Source organism: Anser brachyrhynchus, assembly GCF_964034855.1.
Source record: "Anser brachyrhynchus genome assembly, chromosome: 1".
NCBI classification, from domain to species: Eukaryota; Metazoa; Chordata; class Aves; order Anseriformes; family Anatidae; genus Anser; species Anser brachyrhynchus.
Genome location: NC_137694.1, coordinates 131,720,900 through 131,747,789, shown reverse-complemented (window position 1 = coordinate 131,747,789; position 26,890 = coordinate 131,720,900). Strand labels below are relative to the sequence as shown.

The 26,890-nt window shown below is 40.0% G+C and overlaps 1 protein-coding gene across 3 annotated transcripts in view; it reads left to right on the top strand.

The window, feature by feature from the left end:
- GLRA2 (glycine receptor alpha 2) overlaps window positions 1-22,273 on the top strand; it is a 130,696-nt gene extending 108,423 nt beyond the window's left edge. The window contains exon 9 of one of the 3 annotated variants that reach the window (XM_080554324.1): window positions 20,679-22,273. In XM_080554324.1, the coding sequence (XP_080410450.1) occupies window positions 20,679-20,957 (279 nt within the window). In that variant the 3' untranslated portion in view covers window positions 20,958-22,273. The remainder of the gene's footprint in view (window positions 1-20,678) is intronic. The other 2 variants (XM_080554323.1, XM_080554325.1) reach the window with 2 other exon arrangements.
- The last annotated feature ends 4,617 nt before the right edge of the window (window positions 22,274-26,890 follow it).

Here is a 26,890-nt window from a genome sequence, read left to right as displayed (position 1 = left end):
GCAAAAGCCTGAAGGTGTACCTGATAGAGTTTTTTTGTTTGCTCGGTAGTGTTACTCTTGCTTTAGAAGCTCCGAGTCCTCTCTTGTACCTACCCAGCATGCAGTGGCTGAAAGGATCAGCTCTGAACCGACAAGCCTTGAGGACTGAAGTTTGCACTTCACTTGAGTGAGTTTGTCCTGGTAGTTACTCATGAACAGCAGGAAATACACCAGAAATGAACTCTGCAGTTTTCCAGCTCATGAAAGGTACTCTCCAGCTGGGTGCAAATGTCTCATTTTTTACTATACCTAGGGGAGATTACAAACTGAAAATAGGGCAGAGAAAGCTAAAAAGAGCCAGGAAGCAGTGTTCTTATTTTTGATGCTTTAAAGCACAAAAAATAGCTTTTCAAGACCCACCTAACACAGGCACAAATTTGAGTTTTCCAGATTATTTTAGAAAAGGTGGTTCCTTCATTGGATGCATTCTGACCTATCTTAATTAATAAAAAAATCCAGTGGAAAAAAAATATTGAAAACACATTTCATGATCAAAAATGAAGAAGGAAGCCTGCAGGAGGAGTACACTTAACCTAAATTGTCCCTGACCAAGTGTCCAAAAAGAGAATGAAAATACATTGCAGTCTCAAGACTTTGGCTTAGGCTGCGCAAGGTGTTAAGGAAAAAAACTTTGTCCCATGTTGGCTCCTTTGTTTATCCCATTGTAGATATCTTATCTTTACTCTTTTCCTGCCCAGAATCAGGATCCAAAAAGGCCCTGATCTCAGGGTTTCTCACTGCAGGTGAGAAATGGGAGAGTGAAGACACCTGGGAGGAGGACAGTTTCTGATCCTTTGTCGATCACAACACTTCTTATCAGTTCTGAGTTCTGTCCTAAGCTTCATATCCAACAGATGAGTATTTCAGCATGAATAAGCACAAACTAGTGTTTCTGCAAGAGAATGAAAGTGTGACACTGTTGTAGCCAAGCATAATACGGGCTAAGTATATCAGCATTGCTGTATCAGTGTATTTCTACCCAGACTTGCAACTGTGCTTGTTCTGCCTGTCTCCAGAGGATAGCACACCAGTTGTATCAAATTACATGGTAAATTGGTGAGATGGGCAAGTGTTCAGTAAGATCCATGAAATGCATATTTACATCTGACCCAATTAATCCCGTTCTCCACAGGGGATGGAAGCTGTTATTTGAATGTAATTAATTGTGAAGCATTCTGTAATGATGTTGTCCAAATGACATTGTGCAAAACCAAATTGTATTAACTAGACTTTTGAAACCTCGTTGTGTCTCAAGGTCTGAAAAACTTCATGGGTTCCAGTAAAATCCAGTTTTTATAGTACTTTTAAAAAAGCAGTGTTGCAGTAATTTCTTTCTTTCTCTCACTCATTTTTTCCCCCTAAGGGAAAACAGCACTGTTTTATATTTCCTTTTCATGTTACTAATCATTGCTTATAGCAAACTGATGGGTCAGAGACTGATTCTTGACACCTTTATTTTGATTTAATGATCAGAGATGTTTATTTCACCTGATCCACTGCTAGAGAAAGATGTTAGTGTAAATATGGATTTCTTTTTTATTACTTTATTTATTATTATTATTGGTAATAGCAAATTGGCAATTGGCCAGCTGGGTGTAGGTTGTAGGGAATGAGATTTTTTTTTTGCTGCAACAGGAGGAAGGGGCTAGGATGAGTTACACTCGGAGGAATAAACACCTTGAAGCTCCACATATTCTGAGTGCTTGCTACTGAGTCTTCCCGGAGTCCTCACCCATTTCAAATTGGAAGCATCTGAAAACTTGCCAAGGCCAGCCACAGGTCACTAACCCACTTCCATTCTCTGTGACTGGGCTCCTCTCATGGCATCTCAGAGCTGGCACAGCCCTGGGTCTGCTCACCCAACACTTCTGTACTCCAACAGGGACAATGCCGAGAAGGACTGGTGGTGTTCTTGCTATCGGTAAGCTCAGTTTCCAGTGGTTGGTTGGTTGTTAATGGCAGAATAAGTTTGCCAGAGTGTTTTTAGCGCTTTCCAAACAAATTGGAAAGGTCAGAAAAGGCTGCTGTGGTTACCTAAACACGTGGACTAAGAGAAACCCAGAATCATGCCTGTGAACTTCTGCATCAAGCTTGTAACATCTGCTTGAGATGTTGCATAGCTCTTTGAATCATTAAACTTCTAACCCGTGTGTATAATTTCTCACACAGACAGTGTGCGTGCATTTGTACACACACACATGTGATCCACTTGCATAAGTGTAGGTTATTCTAGTGAGGTGCCAAGGTTTTGATTTCTCCGTGATATTATGACAAGACTCTGAGGTGACAGGAAATCTTTATTTTGATGCCTCATCTCACTTTCTTCAGCTGATTCTACATAAAGTTTTCTGAGGTGATTCTTTCTGTTAGTCACATGGAAGTACTTTGCCTAGGACTGACTCATTCATTTTTCTGTTAAGCCTTCCCAAACATGCTGGTGGTGGAGTCTTGCCTTCAGGTGCTCTGTAATCTGCCAAAAGAATAGCTAATTAAGAGTGGGGATCATAAACCCTGTTCATTAGAGATTATCTGAGTTGCACAAACATGAGCTCTTATACTCCATTATAAGAAAGCAAGTTGTACATTGCCTCTTCAGGATGCAGCCTCACATTGGTACCTGCATGGAGCAGCCCTGATGCTCTCTAGCACAAACTCTCCAAAAAAATGTATCTATCTATTGTCTGTTAACTTATGTCAGCTTCCTTTTTCACTTCCATGGAGGTCTCACTCTTCTAATATGTTTTGTCTTGGTTGTCATATTGACAGGCAAGAGCTGTGCAACAGATATTTCTGCAAAAACCAAGGTTTTGGCACATTCACAGTCTTGATGTTTTGCAAAGCATTGTGTAAAATCAAACACTAAGTCTCCTTGTTTGCTCCATCTGCAGAATTGTAGGCCTTTTTTTTTTCTTCTGTTCTGAGCATGGAAGGCAAGGGAAATTATAGAAAGTCTAATTGAGTGTGACGCCATTACAGGCTGATGAAATGAAGACAACTTGTCCTTCACAAGATGCTCTTTTACAGCCTTTGGTACCTTCTGTGCAGAAGACATACTGCTAGGTCCTAACGCTATTTTTTTTTTCATTGTAACGTACCTAGTTAGATTAATTAGGATGTATTTGGGTATTACCATGTGTTTCACTGCATGTGCAGCATGAGTGCTAATACTACACGAGTAATCTGTCCAGACTATGACAGGTTGATGACCTTGCCGCTGTCATAGGAATTCCTATGTGAAACTCGGGGGGACATTCTTGTGTTCACAGATATTTACACCAGTGCGTTGGTACTCAAGTCTTCAGAAAATTACTTTGTGCTCTTGCTCATTAATTCTTCAGTCCTATCAATAGGCTATGTAGTTATTTCCTATAAACTTCCAGTGGCTCTCAGAAAAGACAATTACCTTCCTTGTAAGTTTTGCAAGCTCCTGCCCCATCCTTTATAGAGCAGCAGTGGCAAATTAAGCGGGTATTTAACTGCAGTTTGCTTATTAGACCATAAAGTCAGCCAATATTCTAGCAGACAGGTCATTCCATGGGCATTTGTGTGTGTAAGTGTTCATGTCTAAGGTGAAAAAGCAGAGGAGGCACAACATATTTTAGACATTGTTCTCCCTACATTACCTTTTCATTGTGATTCCCAGAGAGGTCACCAGATCTCATTTGTGCTTGTCTGCCTAGTAATTGTCAGTTTCCCCCAGGCCCTCACATACTGGCATGTCCTGCCATGCCTGGGTTTCAGGTTTTCTGAATTTATTAATTCTAGTTCTCCTTCTGAGCCTTTTATGTCTGGATATCATGCTTCTCACTCCAGGTGGCCTCACCAATATTTCTAGTAATGATTTGCCTAGCAAAACTAAAGGGGATTAGTCATTTCTTGATTTTCATGCTGTTTTCAGAATTATCACTCTATACAGCTACTTCTTTTTTTTTTTTTAAGTTACTTCTCAACTCTTGCCTAACAAGAATTAGCTTAGTTGCTCTCCCTACCCAGTTTGCAAATAGGCTTTCTGCCTTTTCAGCATATTCAACGTGTTCTTCGCTGTAGCATTTGTTTTCAGCTTAAACTTTCTACCTGGCAACAGTCAAGTCTCTCATCACAGACCCCATAAAAGTGGATTTCCTCTCAGTTTTCTGAATGAGATTTATGAATTACTGAAACACTTTTCGTAAACTTGCTCTGAGATGTTCATATCAGCTCCTCAGCATTTGTGCATCTAGGAGTGCATGTGCCCTTTGGAGCAGCCAGAATTGTGTGAAGTGAAAAGGGTGTTGGCAGTGCAGAAGGATCTTGTACAAGGTTATTGAAGGAATAGAAATAACCAAAGCCATGTGTTAGATGAAAGCAAACAGGGTGACTAATGACTTTGCAAATTTTAATGCATATTCACAGGGTATGTTTGGCATTCGTCATGAAAAAAGTAAGGCTGAGCTCAGTGACTGTGTCTGCAAGGAGAGCAGGGCTGAAAGAAAAAGGAGGAGAGTTAGTTTTGTGAGGCATTTTTGGTATTTGTATTTTCTTTCCTCATCTGATGTATTTATGTTTGTACAATGATGTGAATAAAAGCAGGAACATTTCAACACACTTAAGGAGTTCAGCATAAGCTAGCTTCATCCTGCTATCCTGCATTTCTCAGATGGTGGTTGGGGGACTATTTGTCATCCTTAACCCATCCAAGGAAGTAAGCAAAAACAATGGAGAAAAACAAGATTATTTGCTCCCATAATTAAAAAAAAAAAAAAAAAACATATCATGTAACACTAAGCCAGTTCTGCTGTGCTATATCTTCACCTTTTATGTGGCTTCAGATCCTACAGAAAAGCAATTGATTAGTTAGCTGTTGCAGTTCTTTTTTTTAAAAGTTTTTGAGTACTGTCATTTTGTTCCTTATTTTGGAGATGTCCTAGATTTGTCTGTCATGAACTACAGTGGAGTCAGTTCTGTATTTGCCGCTAATGGGTTAGTCTTTTATTTTTCTGCCTTTACTGTTACCTGTGCTGGGTGCTCATGTAGAGGATGTATAAACTGTACTTTTTCGTAGGGAACCACACAGGAGTGTGAAAGAGAATAATAAAAAGTAGAAAAAGGGTAGTTTTTGCAGGCACAGAAACTGTTGTCTTGCTCCCTAGCTGTAAATACTTTTTTTTTCAAGTTTGCACGAAGGATGCTTTTTTTTCCCCAAGTACACAACAGCTCTTTTAAGATGCTCTGGTGCTGAATGCTCCTGTTCTTTTATTACTTCTAGATACTGGTGATGCTTACTTGTGTTGTCTGTTTCTTATTTGCTTTTTGATCTTTGTTCACTTTCCCTTGTGGTTTATGTTGTGTTACTTTGTTGTAAAAATAATCTTTTTTTTTTTTTTTAACTGACATATGCAGACTGATGATTTCATCACGCTTTGTTCAGTTATTGCTTTTCCCCTTTTTTCGATGAGTTATCTTGTGGGCATTTATAGCTAGGGTTGAATATCAGACTTGTATCATGACATGATTGTTTTTATCTTACGCTGGTTTTGAGCTTAAAAGCTGTTATTTCCTGAATATTTTTCCAACCCCATATGATGCTAATAGATGGTTTTATTGCATGCGGAACCTCAGCCAGTGCTCTCAGTCTCCCTTTTTTCCTGTCACTGCCTCTGCAGTATGTTTCTTGCTGCCCATCCCAACTCTCACGAGTCTGTCAAATACCTACCTCCTTCAGCTAAGAAACAAGAACCAAGCTCTCCTGTGGTATTATTCAGCAGAGGGGAAATAGAAAAAGTATTTTGGGGGGCATATCATTCCTTACCTCTTGTGCAAGCTGCAGGCTGCCTTAGCCGGAGGCAGATACCTGTAATCCCAAGGTGGGTTACCTCAGGGTGATTGGCAGGCTGTGGTGCAATGTGAATTTCTACTTTTCGTTCCCACAAGCCCTCCTCTCTTGTCTTCCATATCAAAGTGAAGATGTCTTAGGAACTGGTACCAGATTCATATGAACCCAGGGATCTCTTTTACTAGCAGCTTTCGAAGTAAAGAGGCTTAGGCTTTAGCCTCTTTGCATGTTTTAAATATGCAAACAGCATTACAATGTTGAGGAAGCTGCCTGTCCTGGCCAGTTATTGATTCCTTTTCTATTCCTCGTATTACAAACACAGAATCAGAGGCTCACAGAAGACAGGACCAGAAGGGTCCTTGAGAGCCAGCTGGCACTGCCAGCAACAGGCAGCACACTGGGAGATTTACAGTGGCTGATAATATTAATCAGTGCTCTTAAACAGTTCCTTCTGTAACATGCCCAATATATCAGGAGGGAGTTTAAGAGAGATTTGTGAGGGATTGCTCCTCAGGGAGACTGTGAGCTGAATTATGTCTCTTTGTAGATGTGCTGACCTGTAGCTGAGTATTTCTGATTTACACCCTGTAATTCTCCTTGACTCACAAGCACTCCTGGAACAAAGGTCAGTAAAAAGGACTCTGAACAATTATTTACCCTTCTGGACAGGAATAGCAATAGGCTCTTTCTGTCCCAAGGCTCTGCAGTTCCCCTTCCTCGGCAGCAGTCCAGGTTACACAGCTGCTGATACGCTGCTGAAATACAGCTACATGAGTTCATATTCTGTAACTTGTGCTGATCTCCTGCTAAGCTGCCTGCTTTCTGAGTCTCTGCTCTCATCCTTTCTTAACCCTGAGAACTGCCCTTCATCCTCTAGCCCCCTTTAGAGGTCACTCCTAATTTTAACTTCTGCCTGGACGGAGGAAACAATTTTTCAAAATACATACAAAAAGAGACAAGATTAATTTAATACTTATTTTGACAGTGATATAAAACTAGTAAATACATGATGCAGTCTAAAAGCAACTTGCCTGTGCAATTAGCTTAGTAATCAGACGTAGAAAAACTATGGAAGAAGAGCAGAGCTATGGATTAAGGTGCATAGCAATTTTCTTTATTTAAGAGAAAAGCACACAGAATTTTAATTAAGGTCAGGAGATTTTACATTTACTGCAAGTACTCGTGAATTGCTAACGTGACAACTGGGTTTTGACAAGGGAGGACCATACAAGCCAAGACTTGAAAACTGGCAGGTAGGAATACAATGACTATTTCATTTGGGGCCTGGCAAGAGAAGATGCGTCGGAAATGAATACATGACAAGTGGGGAGTATTGGATTTCTGTATGAGGAGTTGACAAGTCAGAGAAGCAGCAGCCATATATTATCTGTGATGGCAAAAAGATCACATCATTTATGACCTTTGAAGCAACACGAAAACCGAATGCAACATCATATTGTGATGATCTAAGAGAAAGCTGTCTTTCTTTTTTTCTCCCTGGTTATATATAGCTGTTAGAGAGGGCCCTGCTGAGCAGAAAATGGAACATATGATCAAGGGCAGTCCAGTGAGTCAATTTACTGACTAATACTGTAGATTATCATGTCAAATATATAGCAACAGCATTATGAACAATAACAAAGCCTAGATTATTTCTTCCCCTGTAAATTGAAATGAAGATGTGATTGGAATTGTCACACTTTGGATATATGAGCCAGATTCTCTTAATCATCCAAAACAAATTGCCTTATTCTTTATATTGATGTTTATTTTAGGAGCCATTCCAAGACTGGCAGGCTGAAACCATCTATTTAAATGTGGCAAATGCATTTAAAAAATATCCTCTAGACAATTGTCCCCTCAGGTGGTAGTTCAGTGGTCTTGCACTTTGAAATGCCTTCTTCCCTCGTACCCAGGGAGGGATAACTCAGACTTTCATCTGATGGGGAGAAATCACTCAGCACAATGTCATGCAGAGATGCTGCAAATGGGCTAGCTATGGGATCTTCAGTAAACCATCTTAACACAGTGCTGATGGGGCAAGAGTCTTGTAGAAACCCCAGATGTTTGTCAAATGGAGCCTTTTGTAGCCCTGCCTTCTGTCTTCCCATGCTTCAGAGTTTCAGTGACCAAGCTTGAGGAGTGGGATATTGCCAATATTGTGCAGACTCCATGGTCTTGTTCTGTTATTTTTGTTTCTTTCCATATAACAGGGAGAACATGTCCACGTGTTTTGTAGGTTTGTTTATGGTGTTGATCAATAAGGTGGCATTTTCTGTAGTATCAAATTGAATGCCACCTGAAGAGAAAATACAGTTAACAATGAGCTTTCTTGCACAGTAGAATTTCCACAAGGTATAGGAGGGGTTCATTTAATTATATAATTTAAAATACAGCTAAAATACAGGTTTCTTCTATTGTCATGGTGTCCAGACTCTGGGTGGAAGTCTGACCACCTTTCAGTCTGTCAAACATTCTCAAAATTCTACCCAGATCTGAATGAACAACAGTTTAGGGAAATAACACTTGAATTGTGAGTCACTGCCACACCTTCAGGAATAAAAAAGGACAATCAATGTTAGTGATCTCTAGCCTCCTTTCTCTAAAATGAGAGCTCAGAGTAATTGGAGAGACATTTACTAACTGTTTGCTAAAGATAAACAACAAAGCCCAAATATTGCTTATCTGTTGAATATAATTTCCTGTAGGTGGTGTGTAAACTAATATAGAAATTAACACAGTGCTATAAATTTAGCACGTATAAGGAAAAGCAGATGGTACTGCTGTGATTGGGCACGTCATTGGAGTATTCTAGAGCATGCCAAGTCTTTAATCTGTTACTATATGCACACATTACCCCACTACTGAGCTCTTAGTAAACTGGAACATGTAAAATGCACAAATGGTAACTCTCTTTGCTGGGTTTTAAACTGGGAATAAAAGCAAAATCCCACTTGAAGGTTTTGCTTTTTGCATTTATTGTGTTCATTTTCCAAAGCCTCCAAGTGGATCTGGTTGCAAGCTCTGGGCAGTCAGAACAAAGGCACAGGAGGCTCCGTGGGCCAACAACACGCTTGGCAATCTCCAGCTTTCCGCACTGGTAGCAGGGCATGCGATATATCATGAACAGTAGTACAAATGCATAGTAGTACATTTCAAAATGGTTTGTAATGCTGGAACCTCTCTGAGCAATTAGGAGCTCTATGGTTATGCAGAAGTGGAAGCAGGCTTTTCACTAAAAAAGTAATCCATTCCTGATTATTCTTAAAAGTTCAAATAACATCTCTCAGATCAGAAGTGGTCTTGGCAAGGTGTAGCTCTACTTTAATGATTTGTCTTCTCTTTGGAGGAAGAGAAATTAGCTGCAGGGACCAGAAAGGGGCAAGAGTAGGCAGGGGTTGAGGAAGGAACTGAATTTTACAAGCAGAATGTGGAGGTCTTATGTTTGGAAATGAGCAAGGGTGAAAGCATGAAAGAGATAGGCAAGAGCAGCACTGAGAATTAATGAGGCAAAATGTATAGTAGAAAAAAGTGGAAAAACAATCATGAACAAAAGAGACAGCTGCAGAAGGAAGGAGACAGCCTGAGAGTGGCTTTTGAATACCATTTCCTAATTGATTTGCTTGTATTTTGCATTAGTGATTTCAAGACACCATGTTTTCAGCTCAGAGGACAAGCAAATCAGGTTAATGTCCACTCGTTGTGAATGCACAATGTGTGGTATGCTACTGTGCACTCCCAAAACAGGTTAATCCCCCAAAAAGGTTGCTCCCAAAGTCATCATATCGCTCGATCTTGGCAGAACATTCCTGCCTGTTGCTCGTGAGGCTGTTGGAGGTCCAGTGAAGTAGAAATCCATGCTGCAGGGTCTCCCTTGGTCCAGGAGGGCTCCTACACAACTTCATGCTCTGACTTATGGGCACACTTGCTGAACAAAATCCTTGCCCGGGTCTTAGTCCCTCCCAGAAATAACACCTCAAGATCAGGTGGTCTTAGACCCTCAAAGTGAGTCCTGATCTCCTCAGTACTCCCAAAGACAGGCTTTTCCAGAGCTCCAGCGTTGGGAACACTGATTTAGAACTTATTGTTCCAGAACACATGAAAGATGAAACATGCATTATACACATTTGGGGAAGGCTGCTGGAATAACAGCTTTTTGGCATAGGGTGTTCTCATGCTCTCTCCTCTAGATAAATCAATTGGACATCTCTTCTCCCATTTTTCCTAATCATCTTGAAAAAGCCTTGAGATCAGATGAACATCTGAGCTTCTCTCTGAAGAATACCTCTTCTACTGCTGTAGTCATTCTTCCACATTTGGTCTGCCTGTGCTTTTTATATACTATTAAATCTATTCTCTCAGTTTATCCTTTAATCAGTTTTGCCAAGTAATAAAAGTCCACCACAAGGTGATCTATCACTTAGCTACTGGTCTGGGCAGATTGTCCTTCTGGAGAGGTGCCAGCACCCCACCAAAGAGCTTGTTCATGAGCAGAGAGCATTGGGGATGTTTAATGACCCTTGTTTGTGCATCCTGTATCCCTGCTCGTCAGAACTACAGTCCCATCTGAAGGGGAAAAGCAAGCAGAAAAGCTAGCAAAATGGAGGTTGTAGCTTGAGAAATGCTCTGGAGAGAGCTCCAAATGTTACACTGGAATACAGCAAATCTATCTCTGAATTTCTCACTGATAGATGCCTTTATCGAATACACAAGGCATTAGATTACTAAATTAAGTAGATGCACACATACATAATATATATGTACATATATCTACACGTGTGTGTGTATACAGACTGTGTGAGCGTGTATATGTATCTTTGTGTTTAATACAGTAGAAGAAAAACTATCAAACTCATTTTAAATGAAATCTTATTTCATTTCTGTTGTATGCATATTACCAATGACCTTGTAGGATTTGTGGATTTATTACTTACCAGATAAAGAAAAAAAAACATCTGTGTAAAGATTAGACTATCAAGTTGCTATAGCATTGAGTGCCATTGATTTCTTACCCCATGATGAATGTTTATTTTGCCGTGAATAAATAATAACAGACCTTTATAGAACAACCCACATAAAAACAAATCAAAATGAAAATAAGGAAGTGGATTTGCGTAGTAAATTTCTAATATATTCAAACAGTCAAGATGCTTCTAAGAAGCCACAATTTAATTTCAGAAACCAAGTCTGAAGTGCAGATTGCTGGCAAGTAGTTTGTCTAACCCAATCATGCTTCAGAGCAAAGTAAAAACAGCTAGAGAAATGCAGATTGAGATCTTGGCTAACAAGAACTAAATGATATGCAAAGCCAGAAAGGATCATTTGTGTAATAGAAGATAAGAAAAGAAAACCAACCCCAAAATATTATTTATTGGGAGTCCATATTAATAATTGATAACTGGGAAAGGAAGGCATTTATTTATCAGTTGGCTTGTCTCCTCAGGAAAAAAAAAATAACAAAACTTATAAAATTTGCATATGAACACTTCAAGATGTTGCAGATATTCCTGACTATTTTTAGCTGCACAATTTAAATTATTAATATAATTTGCAATATTTAATTTGTTTTGTGCAGTATTTGCATAAATTAAATGCATGAAGTCTGTCTGAGAAAGCTCTGGCAATCCCTTTCTATGTTTACTGGGTTTTGTGCTGGATGCTGTTTAGCAAAGGGCTTGAAGGAAAGAATCCTTTTACAGAAAGAGAAAAAAAGCCTGTTCCTTCCCCTGTGCAGAGCTGCAGAGGTGCAGGGGAAGCCTCTCTCCTCCCTTCTCCCCAAACCTTCCCACAGATGCTCCCCACTCTCAGCATGCACTGAGTGGGATGCTGCCAGTCCTCAGTGGTGGGCATGGATGTCTCAGGTCACAGCGCTGCATCACTAGTGCCCGGCCCAGGCAGGGAGCATGGTGTACGCTGTCCCTGGGCTGTCACAGCCTGGGCTGCAGGGCTGGCCCCAGTTGCCTGGCCCCAATAACTGGGGAACTGCGGGAACTGAAACCCAAGTTTGAAAAACTGGCTAGCAATGTCTTGTTCCGGAGGATAATCTGCATAAATCAAATCACGAGTGTCATTTCCGGGCTTTGTACACAGATAACACTTTTTTTTTCTTCTTTTTTTTTTTTAAATTTTGGCTGTTTGACAAATGAGATACTCTGAGATGCTGAGGTCAGGGCACAGGGGTACTCTAAAAAAGCAATCTAAAGTTATTACAGCTGAGGCAGAGCGCAGAGGAAAATTTCCCAGAGGCACGATAAAAACCATCATCTTCCCCAAAATATTTAAATCTGCTTGGAATAAAGCACCAGAGAAACTTCTGGGAAAAATCCTGGGGAGGCAGGCACTCAGGCACCCCTAATCCACAACTGGGGGCCGCAAGCTCAGGTCTCCTGCGTGCTGTGGTACGAAAGGCAGCGGCAGTTTCCCTGCTGAATGTCACACAGGGGGCCTGTGTCACAGGATATGTCCTGGGACAGGACTTTCTGGGCAGGCAGCAGGTGTCAGGGCAAGGGGGAGCTGCAGTCTGAGGACGGGGCTTAGTAGCTGCCAGCTGCAGGTCTGCTTGTGGTGCAGCTCGTCTGTCCTGAGGCAGCTGTCTTGCAGAGAGCAAGAGGAAAGAGCAAAGGTGGGGTTTAGGTAAGTTTCCATTGGTGTTTTTGGTTTTGGGGGCCTTACATTATTTTGCATTTGTTCAGGACGTAGACAGGTTAAGTATGGGCACTGGAGGTGCTTTAGCTGTGTGCTGCACAACCCTCACCGATGCACTGGCTGCTCAGTTAACGAGAGCAGAAGAAATCCACGGCTATGTTCATTGTCAAAGCACAGCCACGGTGTCTCAGAGCTTCTTTCCTCTCCACCTCTCCATCCATCAGTCCTCGTGCTTTTCCCCATCCCCTGTGCCCTGCTGTCCTTCCCTGGGTGCTTTTGGCCCAGGAGCCACCATCTCACAGGCTAGGTAAAATGTCAGAATAGCCCCACATTTAAACACTAACTTTGCAGTTTATTCAGCTTCACATGCAGACAGGATGAGGAGAAACTAGTCACCCTGTATCCACCAGACTTCTGGTCAGAGCAGATTATCCTTCAAATCTGGGTCATTAACGTGCATTTCTCTGATGTATAACAGGCTGATGTGCCATTCCCACTGATAAACTGGCAAAGTGAGTCTGCATGACACTCACAGATCACTGAGCCTGGACGCTGTCATTTAAAGCAAATGGAAACTGAGGCACATTTCTTCTGTGCCAGAAATAGATCTGCTCTTCTTTAGGATCTATAACTATCTATCGTAACATTTATGGTGCTTTGCAAAACATCATTTCATCTCTTTCTCCCTGCCTCCCCCACAAAAATTGAAATATTAATCATATTATATATAAAACATGAAATTGAATAATAAATTTATATTAAGTGCATTTAAGAATTTGAGAGAAACAAGTCTTGCTTTACTAAAGAAGGACTTTTTTTTTTTTGTAATAAACCAATCACCCTTACTAACAGTATAATCTCTATTATTAAAGATTTTCTTGAAAAATTTAGGTACCACTTAAAGATATTTCAAGGCAGGAAAATATTTTTGCTTCCCAACATGTTTAAATTATGTTACTCTTTCAGTTGGATAATGCTCAATTCCTATTCAACGAGGGCAAACCACATTAACTACCATTTCATTATTGTATTAACAACAGTTCACTTGCTGTTCTTACAGAAAGAGTAAGTAAATCAGTCATGCTTCAAAGATTCTTCTGCTGTTTATTGGAGATAGGAGGTATTATTAAACACAGCTTTCTAAAACAAGCTTAGATTTGTCCGTTGGAAACCCTTACTGAAGACAGCAATGACTGATTTCTCTTCCATTAATTAAAATGTCGATGCTGTGTATAATATAAGGTCTGTTTCACTTAGATTTTATAAGGCATGGGTGTCCAAATGAGAGAAAAAACAAACCTCACTGAGCAGAAAAATTTGTGTTAAGAGAGGTAGAAAAGGGACAAAACCACTGTTGCACACAGAATGGTGCATCCTGACAGAGCAATATCATTCAGTATGATCAGTGAAAGATTTCTCATGTTTTTGATGAAACACCTAGGTGAATATTTAGGAAAAAACTATACTTAGAGCAAGTTTGGGGCCCTTCTTGATCAATACTTGGGGAAGGATTGCGGTGAGAAACTGACAATTTTACATTATTTTCTGCTCCTAAGCCTGCATTGAGGAGAGGAAGTGGCATCTAGTGCAGGTGAGCTGAGATCCAGGTCAAGAAAGAACAAACCAGAGATCAGGTTCCTGAGATCAGGTTCAGAAAGGAAAAAAACAGAGAAGTCTGTTAATGACCAAATAGGTTTGCTATGTGAGAGTCATCACTTTCTGCATCAGCAGGAGTTAGCCTCAAGGCAGAGCTGTGTGAAGAGAGGGGGAAAAAAAAAATATGACATCCAAAGTGCTAAAAATTAGTGGAAATGCAGAGCATTTCAATACTAGCTCCAGCTCCCAGCATATTACCAAGAGATGGAAGATCTGAATTCTCATAAGACATGCCATATTGTATGGAAAGTGGCCGGGCATGTATATTGAGAAAAAAAATTTATTTAAAATCTCCAGGTTCCTCCAGAAGGACTTTTCTGTATTCTGAAAACAAGCAGCTAAAGGTGTACTTTTTCATGAACTAAGGTTGCACATTCAATAGCCACACATGGTTGTATATTTCCCGAATCTGTGCCGTTGTGCTATTTTCATCCTCTGAAATGTTCTTACACAATGATTTACACAGGTAAATGAAAGATAATTTCCTCCTAAAAATAAATTTTGCCTTTCTTCCTCCATGTGTCATTGTGTTTTATCCTATTTCCTGCATTGGGAAAAAAAAAATACTATAACCTATTCATTTTCCCTCCATTAATTAATTTTCACTATGATTTTATGATATCTGTAATATTCCCCCATCCTTCAAACACAGCTTTTCTAAGCTGAAGAGATCTCATCTACTTTGGATCCCTGCATGCATAAAAAGTCTCTTATAATTGTTGCTGCTCCTCGTTGTACTTTATATCATTCTGCTATGTCTTTTCTGACTTTGTATGACCAGAAGTGCTCCTCATGTTCAAAACCTGATCATACTTTAAGTGGAGAAAGCAACGGAAGGACATTTTCTGATTTGTTTGCCTGTCATCCTTTTAGTAGTGGACTAATGTTTACAGTCATCTACATGGTAATTCCCACAATTCTCACCTAAGAAAGAACCAATTTGAGCTAATCACTGTCTTTGTCTAATCAGGGTTACCTTTTGCAATGTGCTTTAGCTTGCATTTCACCTACTGCCATTTCATTACTCAGTCACTTAGTATTTAGAGATCCTTCTGCTTCGTTGAGGTTTGTCCATTCTGAATAGCCTGTTTCTCCTGCGTACCTTCACTCGGCAACCTTTTCCCCAGATCATTTATAAATCTCGTCCTTGTTGCTGGTTCTAGTGCTGATGCTTGGGGGTCCTCTCCAGGAAATCCTTCAGTTGTAAAACTGATCTTTTATTCCTAAAAATCCATTACTGTCTTTTAAACAGTGACCCTATGAGAAGTCTATGAAAGGACCTTTTCTCTGACAATTCACCTGACAATTTAACTTTCGGAGAGCCTTCTGTGGGGAACCAACAAGCTTTTGAAAATCCAGCCATGCTTCTTGGCTGAACTACCTTCATCCACTTATTCACTGACTCCTGAGAACAGAAATCATGCGAGCATGAGTGTCTTTGCAAAACCACACTGTGAATTATGTAAGGTACTGAGAGATGGGAGTTGTTTCAAAATCGTAATGATTTAGGAATGAAGTCTCCGAAGTTATTTTGCTGTCTAATTCGTATCGATTCCATTTTGCATTCAAGTCTAAATTTATTGTGATTTTCTAACTTTGTGCTTATGAATGCCAAAAGGAAAATTTCCCTGATGTTCTCTACCCTATAGCTAAAATTAATTTCCTATGTCCTTGAAATTTAATTAAACTAGATAGTCTTTTAAATCGTTTGCCCACCATATGTTGGAAAAAAAGAGTAGCAAAATTAAATGAATAAATCACATCAGAGAGTAAATTAAATACACTGTTTGAAGCCAGCCTCTCTCTCATTTTCCTCATTGTTAAAACTGAGTCAGTTCTGACAATAAGCATTTAAAAGTGTTCTGGACAAAGAAATTCAGAATGCATTGTGTAGAAAGCTGTGCAAGCAAGGCAGAGAATGGACTGATTTTCTAAAGTGTTTTTCCTGTTCATGGTTGCTTTGGCATGAAGTTGATGGTATGAGTTACATTCCAAACCTGACAGAGTAGAAAATAAAGCTTTTCAAAGATGGAAGATGAAGAAAGAAAACCATGTCAAAAATATGATCCTTCTGATTTAGGTGTTTTCTATTGTAAAGCAAGGACAAGGGAATCTAATGCTATTATTTTGTAAAGCAAATAAAATTATTGTATTCTTAAAGGGAATTAAAAATTGAAAATAAAATCATGTCTTTCTTGATGAAAATTGGTTAAAGTCAACATCTAAATAAGTTTGGTATGACACCATAATAATATAATACACAAAAACCTATTTGGAAAATTATGTGGTGTTGAAAATGCATCTGCAGAAACCATTTGCCCAACTCTCAGGAAATGTATTTAGTTTTCAGTAGATAATTCTTCTAAAATACTCAGGAGTGTGAACATCTGAGAGAAAAAGAGCAAAAGAACACTTTCCTCTTGCTATTTATTTCTTTTCTGTTTTTCATCCTAGCTTGTGTCTTTATCAAGGGCAGATTGAGTTATGGGGTGTGCATTATGCAACACTAACTTTACATCCCTTTAGAAGGATAAAGTCTTTCACTTCAATGTCAGTGGATTTTGCCACTCCAGTTGATGTCCAGTGGCTTCTACCCACTCTTTGATTTTAGCTTCAAAACCTGTAAAAACAAAATAAACAAACAAACAAACAAGGATTGAAGCAAGTGAGATCCTGTCTGGTTTAAAACAAATGCAAGTCATATGCGTAGTCTAATGAAAATAAAGATCGAAATGTTTGCAAAGTGGTTTGCACTATTCTACCAGTGACTAAGCTGGTGAAGAGCACTAATTGAGGACTGTCTTTGGATGAGTCTGCACTGTAGGTTATGTGAGATTGTACAAACTGAATATGATGCTGGGAATGAAGAGGAATTCTGCAGCCGTGTCAGAGGGTGCCTGAGGTATTTTGCCCAGTAGTTCTTCAAGCCTCCAGGTGAAAGGAAGACATGCACTATGTTAAGGGAATTCACTTGAGATGAATTTATCTCACATACTGAAACATGAAAAAAGAGTTCTTTGTCAAAGGATCTACATTTGGTATCCTATCTCCATGATTCTTCCCCAAAGTCCTTTATGTATAATAGAATGTTGGAAGATACTCTGAGACATCAAATTATGTCTTTGTAGTAAGACTACGGTGTTTTAAAGACAATCTCTTTAACTATGTCTGTATTAATAAAAGAAAATACATTGGGGATTTTATTGTTCCTATGGCCATGAGGTGTCACCACATGTAGTGTAGTGCTAGGCTCCAGTGAACCAGGTGTATCTTGAAGAAAGCTTTTCTAAGTGGTCCACACCATAGTAAGATAAGCAGCATGGACCCTGAAGTTCCAGTGCTAGATTTAGCCTCTGGGTCCATTTTGTTCAACAGCAGAAAGAAAGTCTCCTTCCCTGCCATTTCATTTTGGGTGGAGCAGGTTCAAGGGCTCAGGGGACCAACAGGACACACACCTGACTGCATTCTCACTGGAAACCCATAGACATGTGGTTCTTGATCTCCACAGGGTTTCATTTTCGGTTTTCAACCTTAATGACCTATTTCATGAAAGAGAGCAGAGACCCCGCCACCTTGAGGTCTTTCAGGTGATGTCTGGTGAAGTGGGGGAGCTCTGATGGTGTCAGGGCTTGCCAGCGAGACTTCAGGTGCTGGCAGTGCTTAGAGGGCTGGTGGGTGCAAGACTGCAAAACCACTTCAACTCTCGGTGGATTTTACCACTGAAACCAATGTGGTGGAGATGGAGCTGAGAGCTATCTGTGGGTTGAAAGGACTGTGGCTTTGCTTGCTTACAGAGGCACTTAGATCAGAGAATCACAGCATAGTCAAGGTTGGAAGGGACCTCTGAAGGTCATCTCGTCCAGCCCTCCTGCCAACCAGAGATTTAGATGATCACAACAACTACAATCCTTAGCTGTCAGTAATATTAAGTTTTTGTAAGAGTGGAATATCAAACATGGAAACAAATAGTGTGGAAACAGTGTCATTCTCTTCATTAGTTATTAGGCTTTGAAAAGAGTTTTTCTGTTAAACTTTAAAAAAGGAAATTTACATAAATTCTCACTTTTTGCAAACAGCAAAGAGCTCCATGTTGGAAGAGCAGGTAACAACCCAACAAGCTGATACAAACTTTGAACAGGGAGAAGGAGATTCAAATCTACTCAAGAAGAGAAGGCAACCAAGTTCGTACTCCTCATATCCCAGAAGAATGCTGTACCTCTTGTATTCAGTGTAAACCGAATTTAGGATTGAAGTCCTAAATAACAAACTAGCATGGGAACTAGGCACACTTTCCTCTGGGTTTTGTAAAAAAGAAGTGGTGCAGCCAACTGCCTGTAGGGGAAAATACAGGGCTCTGAATACTTTTGGGAAACGGGTGGCTGCTTACAGCTAAGGGTTGGGTGCTGAAGGCCTGGAAGGATGAAGTTTAAAGGTCCATGTCCCTAATCTTAGGTGGCTTCCCGCTGGAATTACAACAGGGTAAGCTCAGAAAAAATGCTATAACATTGAAGATGAGTTGCTCAGCTCCACACAACAAAGCTGTGGCACAGCAGGGCATGGAACTCTGGGCTTTCCAAGTCCTGCACTGACATTTTATTCCACCCCCTTGCCCTCACTTCTCCCCCCAGGTCCCTCACAAGTAACCGAAATTAAACTTAAAAAAAAGAATGAAGCACATATGGTAACGCAGCTGTTGAAAATCTGTTACCCTTTTTAATCACCTTTTATGTCCTGGGCAGACATTTTATCCTTCAAACTCAGTAAAAGGGAAAGTGCTGCAAAGAAAGCAGCATCCTGTATTATTGGAGGACTGTGCGATGTTATTGAGTCATACAAGTGAAGTCTTGCATAGGACTGCCCACAACTTAGGTCTCAATGGATTTATCTTTAAATAGTCTACATATTTATAATCACTAGGACAAGCAGAACTTTGGATTTTTCAAAGAGGAACTGCAAACGCTAAATAAATACAATTGAAAAACGAAAGGACCAAGCTTCTTTGCCTTAATGATGATGAGCTTCGGAGATGGAAGGGATATAAACCCTGGAGAGGTGCTCAAACAGTCTTACAATAAAGCAATTATCCACCTGTTAATGGGTACACTGTAAAATAGTCCTCAGCCTGAAGTAACAGGAGCTCAAAAGCACTGTTTATTGCCTACCCTCCTTCCATAACCACTTGCATCACCTCAGAGTGACTATTTCTCATTTGGTAGCCTTGGATCCCACTACTGGTTATTCATATTTGCATGTCAGCTCCGAGGTAAGGAGAGCAAGCCTGGTGATATATCCAATTCCAATGCTGAAGACGAGGAGAGAGCAATGTAATTATGAAAAGATTTGCTTCTGCAAAGGAGCAGTGATTTGCATCCTGATTTGGTGTAAATTGTCCTTCGTCCCCATCCCAAGTTCAGCAAACACGCTCCTTCAGTATTAAATATCTTGCTGCTCTGATGTTTTTTCTTGCGGTCTCTGATTCTCTGTTAAGATCAGAAGGCTGTGGGTTAGTGAGAGATATGAGGGAGTATTCCCTGTGAGTGAGTGGGCTGCTTGTGAACCCAAGAAGAGGTCATTTAAAGTCAACAATGAACTATTTGTTGGTCAAAGAGAAGGTCTTTAATTAGGGCAAGCTGCTGGAACTACATTTCATCACTGCTGGAATGAAAAAGAGTAGAGTTGCTTGTTTGCTGGCTTTGTATCCTTTGTGGAGGGCTGCCAATAACTGTTAAGTCATATATTACTGTGCTATCAGGCAGGAGAAGTGGCTGTGAGAATTTACCAGCACAGACACAAACCTTTCATCACATGGTCATGATGATAAACTTAAGTTACTCACCTTCCCAAAAACAAATATTACCCACTCAGACAAGAGAAAAAATGGATTTCTGCAAGATGTTGCTATGTTAGCTTGCAATATTGTACCTGTTACCACTAAATCCAAGTGTTCAGTGAATTTTGAAGTATTGATTCTAGGAGCATCCCTACAAGCACAGGGGTGGGGGAGGATAAGATCAACCCTTGTTTTGCAAATCAAGGATGGAGGTGCTAGGCTGCAGCTAGACTGAGCCAAGGGTATTCTTTACCATGATCTTGGGCCCCTGGATCCCTGGGTCATTTAAATTAACATGGCCAGAGCAGATTCCTTGCTACCAGCATGGCTAGGTTTCCTCCCCACAGTAAGCCCAAGGAGGGCAATGAGAGTCTGTGAAGTCAGATTTCTTCCTATGGGGTAGGAAGATATGGGCTGTATCCCTTCCTCTTCTACGGGGTTGGGATACAGCTCTTTGCTCTGTTGGCTTAGTCAGAGAGAAAGTAAGGCAGTCACCGAATTTCCATGTCTTTTCGTGTGAGTTTTAATTGCTCACTTGTCTTTTAAATCAGTATTTTGTATCGTAGCTTAACCGGCTAATTCACTTAGGTGCTTTGGAGGGGTACACCTCAACTATTCAGGTATATGTCATGCTTCATAGACAGGTGATTGTGTCCTATTGTCTTCTTTGACTTATTTGTCTTCTTTATCTCCCAGGAAGATGAAGTTGCTCGTGACAGTAGATTCAATTTCAGTGGCTATGGCATGGGTCACTGTCTCCAAGTGAAAGATGGCACAGCGGTCAAAGCTACTCCACCTAACCCACCGCCAGCACCACCAAAGGATTCAGATTCCATCAAAAAGAAGTTTGTTGACCGTGCAAAAAGGATTGATACAATATCCCGTGCTGCATTCCCACTCGCCTTCCTCATTTTCAACATCTTTTACTGGATTACATACAAAATTATACGGCATGAGGACATTCACAAGAAATAGGCAACTCTGGTTTGCCAGGACTACTCAGCCAAAGTGATCCACATGTAAATAAACAATGAAATGTCTTTCTGTCATTTCGATTAAAGGTTTCTTTTTCCCCTCAGGACTCTGAAGAGAAAATGAAAAAGAAAAAGAATTATAGAAGGAAAAGTTGATTGCATGAAACAATATGCCTGAGACCAGTCAATAAGTGGTCCCTTTATGTACTCTCAGTGTTCTTCTTCCAGATTCAGCATTAATCAGACATCTGTAAATGGGGCCAAATTTTACCCAACTTTATCACCAAGATATTATTGTTTGAAACATAAGAGAATCAGAAAACAAACAATCCTCCTAAAGCATCGACCAAGAGACTGTGGTGGCTACAGTACAGTGAGTTATAAGAGGACCAAACTTTTTCAGGATAATGTTGCCTTTCTATTTGAAACAAGTCTACTGAGCTACATTCCATGACCATGTCTGTAGTTAGTGGTTTCACCAAGGAGTCCTTCTTTTGTGGGTTGTAAATTATTTCTACTGACAGGGGAGAGAAGATAAACAAAAGAAAAGAAAACAAAGCAAAACAAATGAACAAACAAAAAACAGATTTATACTTTACTATCCTTGTGGGTGTGCATTTTAATATTATCTTGCTTTACTAGAATTGTAATTTTGAGGTTGAACTTGTGTGTCGTGTGATTTATTTGATAGCTGACACTCCAAAACCAGTGAAACTGCCCGGTTTATTTTTGTTGGAATACAGTGCACTTACTTAATTTTATTTCTGCTGATTTTACATGCAACTTGAGGTGCCAAACTGTATTTTACCTATTGTGCTACCCTGTACCACACTACTTAGTAAGAACTTGTTTCCTCAAAGGTGTAGCTCAGTTTAGCATTGAGTTTCTGTTATTGCTCTCATTGTAGCTGCGATCAATAGCTCTATAGGTAAACACAACTTGTTTACAGACCTCTAATTTATATCAAAGTGGCTATCATTTTAAATATCATCAATTAACCTAAGAATTTTAAAACTGTACTGTGATTTTCAGAACCTGTTACCTTTTGGTGCCGGATCTGCGTTATTCAAATCCTTGCTACATGTTTTAAAGTAGAAAATAAAATAAAATAATAATTAAAAGATGGTATTTTTGCTTACACAGAAGACAACCTGTAACATAAAATGAATCAAACATTAAAATTTTACACTTGATGTAAAAGGGTTTATTAAAAAAAAATTAAAAAAAGGTTATTTGTTCAATTTCAATAAAGCTAAATGTGCTATTAACATTTCCTTCACTCTTTTTTTCCTATGCAGCTGGGCTGTTCACATCAAGACCCAGCTCTACCACTATGTCACTGCTCAGTCAAGAGAAAGAGGGTGAAAAGCAAACTTCTGTTGATCTGGTACACTGGTCTAACATGCCAATTTTTTCTACCTATTCTACGGTAAAAGGGATGTTGCCACCCCTGGGAGTATGTCAAGTAGTATGTCAGAAATGCAGCTAGGGTGTGACATATTCCAAAAGTCCTGTAGAGCTGAGCCCAACCTGAGTGGCTTCCACCAGCTGCACCACCCTGGTGCACCATCCTCTCCCACAACCAGGGAGGGAACCCAGAGATCTTGACAAGGCCAATTCCCAAACAGTTGTGTAAGTCAATGGCAGAACGCCAGCTGTGTATATTATCTCCCCGTACCCTCCTCAGATCTGTAAACTCTCCTGCTACTTACCCCTGGGACTGAATTGGCAATAGTCTGCTTCACCTCTTTGAGGCTGTGGATCCAGATGTGATTGACAGTGCCAGAAGGAGCAAACAGAAGTTAAAGGGAGAACTCAAGACAACTGTTCAAACTATTAGGCTTTTCAAAATGAGCTTTTGACTCAAATTTAGTTATCGTAATATCTGTAATTTTCATAGTGTGAGATTTTCTTTTATTCATTTTTACAACAGAACGGTATTCAATTAGTGGATAGTGCAGTTGAGAAAAACCCCAGTGCAATCCTAGTTCCATGAGCTCTGGTGGGCTGAAGATCCCCATCTGTCAGCTGGATTTGTATGGAAAGTTAGGAGCCTTCACTGGTGCATAAACATTCAGAGCACACTTTTACCCATTCATCATTTCAGAAATTCTGCTTTAAATTAAGGTGTAATGCCAGGATTAATGTTTATTCTCAGTGCCCAGATGTGTTGCTAATGTGCTGCCCACTGCAGCCCACTCCCCCATTTTAGCCCATTGCAGTGGAGTTGCAAAACTGTTCTCAGCTGATGGATGTTTGCAGGTCTCTGATCAAAGTGAAGCCAGCATGCCATGAACCTCTAGCACCCATGCTGCAAAGTCACATGCACAATTTAAAGTGCTTGACTTTAAACATTGACTAAACAGCTTGCTAAAAAAATATTCTGCTGATCAAGTTTGAGGTATGTTGACAGCATGCATGGAAAGATTACTCAGTTCTTGAGTTTTATGAAAACTTAGGTCTAATCATGGGAGTAATCTGTACACAAAATCCTTACGGGTCTCTTTTCTGAAGACAGACTGAATTTATAGCTAAATAGCAATTAGTTATGAATCTTGAAAGTATCTGACTAAATTTTGGACATAAATAATGCATGTAAATGGACAAAGCCCACCAAGCATGGCAACTGGGAATGGCCTCATAATACAGAAGACTTCTTGACATAGTGGTCAATGGCCCTGTGAAGTGTCTTACCCAGAGAGTGTTTGATACCAGACTGGTATCAGACAACCTTTCCTCAAGAACATGGCTGGCACTAGGAAGATGTATACTTGCTGAGAAACTGCCTGCAGATAAAAAGTCAAATAACAAGGTTAGCAGACCTTACAGGAGGACATGACTTTCCTAAATGAATGCTCAGTAGGGTTACCAGAGAAACAAGACTCGAAACCCAGTCACTTCACACTCAGAGAAGTAGTAGAATAAAATAGTGAAGCAGTTTCATTTCAAGACACTAATTTAAGAGGAAAAAGAATGGCTTAGAAAATAAGTCCCAGACAAATAGCCTTTGTGAAGCAGGAGACACAGCAGGATAGAAGGAAAGAGACCCAGGATTAATTCTAAAGAGCATCCAGATGTATTGGAAAAACTGCAGGTTACAATTCTAGCTAGTAAGACAAAATGAAGCCCTAGGACATTTAAACTACTTGCATTTAGCTATAAAGCAATTATAATGACTCCTAATTTATCAAGAAAGCTTTAAAAGCTTTAAGCAGGTCTTTAAAGAATGTAGCATCAGGTCAGGTCTTTGGCATCCTGTTGTGACTGGCTGGACCTGAGTGGTTCAGTACTTGAAGAGAAAGGTTTAGTCATCTCTCACTGGATAGGTGCTGTGATGAAGCCAAATCAATAAAAAGGGTCTTTTTAGAAAAACCTTGTTACAATAGGAGGGAAATGAGAAAAATGTGCAATATGAGATGAAGGATCTTTTGTTCCTCTATCCTGCTTCTTTTTCTCCATACTTTTTTTTGCAGGACACAGAGCCATCACTTATGATACTCTGAATCATAGTTGATAGGTGTTATAACAATAGAGGCTTTTGGAGTCTCACGTGAGTTACTGACAACTCATAATTTTGAGGGGGGAAACTCCAGGGATGCATGATGCCTCTGGGGACAGAAGTTTATTCTTCTGCTGCAGAGGTGAGGAGTAAAGGCCAACCTCACTCCTCCACAGGCACTGTGACTTTCTCGTCCTGCTTCTCTTCTTCCCCAGCACGAGATGTAAGAGGAAATAGGCAATACGAAAGAGCTGATGGGAAAATTATGGTTAGTTACTACAGGCTGAACAGCTACAGCCCTTCATCTTTGTTCAAACCTGTTATTGACATTGGTGGCCCAGGTGGCCTAACCAAACGTGAGGCAGTAACCAAAACCTACAGCCATAAATAGCAGATGTTATGAAAAACATTCTGGAGGAATCTGGAACTAATCTTTGAGATTACTGGCACGAGCACTTCCTGCAGGGGGCTCTCACTGGGTTGAACTGGTGTCTTTATCTAAGGAAGAGAATCCTGCGTCACCTGGAAGTCACATTTCATGAATGCAATCAAGAGATCTGACACAGTATGATGTTGACATTTCTATGTTTAGAAATGTATTTCTAAATACAGAAATAAATAATTTTAATGTGTGGGCATAAAGCGTATGTGCACAGCTTTATAATCTTTATTCCTCTAAAATTAGAACATGCCAAGGAACAAAAAACAAACAAACAAAAAACAATAGGATGACATTTGCATTACACAAAGTAGTATGAAAACATTTTAATGAATCTATCCTTTTTTGTTATAAATAATATGGTATCTTGAAAAATAACAGCTTCTTCCAGACTTTCAAGGTAATTTATTTTAATGGTTTTTGACATAAATGTTCATGTCTTACACTGTTTTGGAACACTAGAAAACCAAAACCAAGGCTTCCTAGAGGAACTCCTACCTAGGAGAATATTCTGAGCAAAGGCATGCTTTCTCCATAAATGTCCCTTACGGATTTTACTTTAAAAATTAATCTTTTCTGACTTGACAGGAAAAGAAAAAGAAGATATTTTGGCTGTTTGAAAATACTTTTCCTACTCTTGCACGGAAAATATGAAATGTCATCACATTTAGGACTAAGCTGCAGAACAAGAGCAGTTTCACCAGTTGCAGACAAACTCATCTAACCAATTTGCTTCCAATTCCAATGCAGTGCTCACTGAAATCAGAAGGAAAAAAAAAAAAAAGTGCTTTATTGACTTCAATAGCTTCCAGTTCAGTCCCTAATGAAAGATAAGTTTCCGATGCTAAGCAGCAGAAATAATCTGGGAAGGAAAATATTCATAGTGGATTAGCTCTCTTCAGTATCCCCTAAGGGGGAACAGAAAATTCAGTCAAAATAAGCATCTCAGATAATAATTAGGAAAACTGACTTTGTGAAATGCATACACTCAATTCTGTAAGGTCCTACCGAAACAAACATGCTCAATTAATATTCTTGCTACAGAGAAAACTTGTGAGGCAGTTTTAATGAAAAAGAAATGAATTCTGGGTATCCTGACAGCATTTTACTTGTGCTAAACTCTATGTTTTTACTGGGACAAATTATATAAAATGCTCTCTAGTCATTTGAACAGCTATATAACTGATTCAATAAACAGCTTTTTCAGCTTACTAACTATCTGAATCCGATTTTTAGCAAAGTGGCTTCCTGTTTCTGGGAACAGCAGGCAGTGTGTGCCATGCTAGGAAGATGGCAGCTGGAGGCATTGCTCCTTTCCGCTATCGTTGAGAAACTGCAAGAAGCCTGAGGGTCCCCAGGGGGAATATGTTCCTTAGAAGCACTTAGGGACAATGCATTGACACAAATAGGTTGAAGGTTTCACAAATTTCTGCTTTACCTTAGCTTTGGCACTAATCTGTTTTCCCTAAGGTGACTCAGATCGTTAACCTTGACATCACTGCAACAGGATCAGTCCCATCTTTACCCCTCTGGTCCTGGAGAATTCCCTTCTCCGAGCTGCGAGTCTTCTTTGTCTGCCTTGCATGGTCTCTGGGACAGAGCAGTCTGGATATGTCCTTGAAAAATGACTTTGATGGTCATTACACAGCACACCATGGCTCCGGAGTGGAGAGGTGAGAGAAGAGAAGGGAGGATGCACCACCAGTGGTTGCTGTTGGACAAGGAGCACATGTGCAAGTATAACTCTCCTGGCACCTCAGAGAGCCCAAACCTGGGATATGTTGCCCAAAAGGTCTTTTGAGGCCTGAAGCACATCCTGAGGCTAAACATGTTGTGGGGGACTGTTCAGAGATCACTTTACCAGCACATTTGTCGTATCCCACCCCCAGATATTCAACAGGGATGCAGCTGTGGCCATGGAAATAGTTTGAGAGACACTGCAGCACTCAAAAAAACCATCTTCCTTGTTTTTCTTTACTCCGAAAAGAGAAAAGAG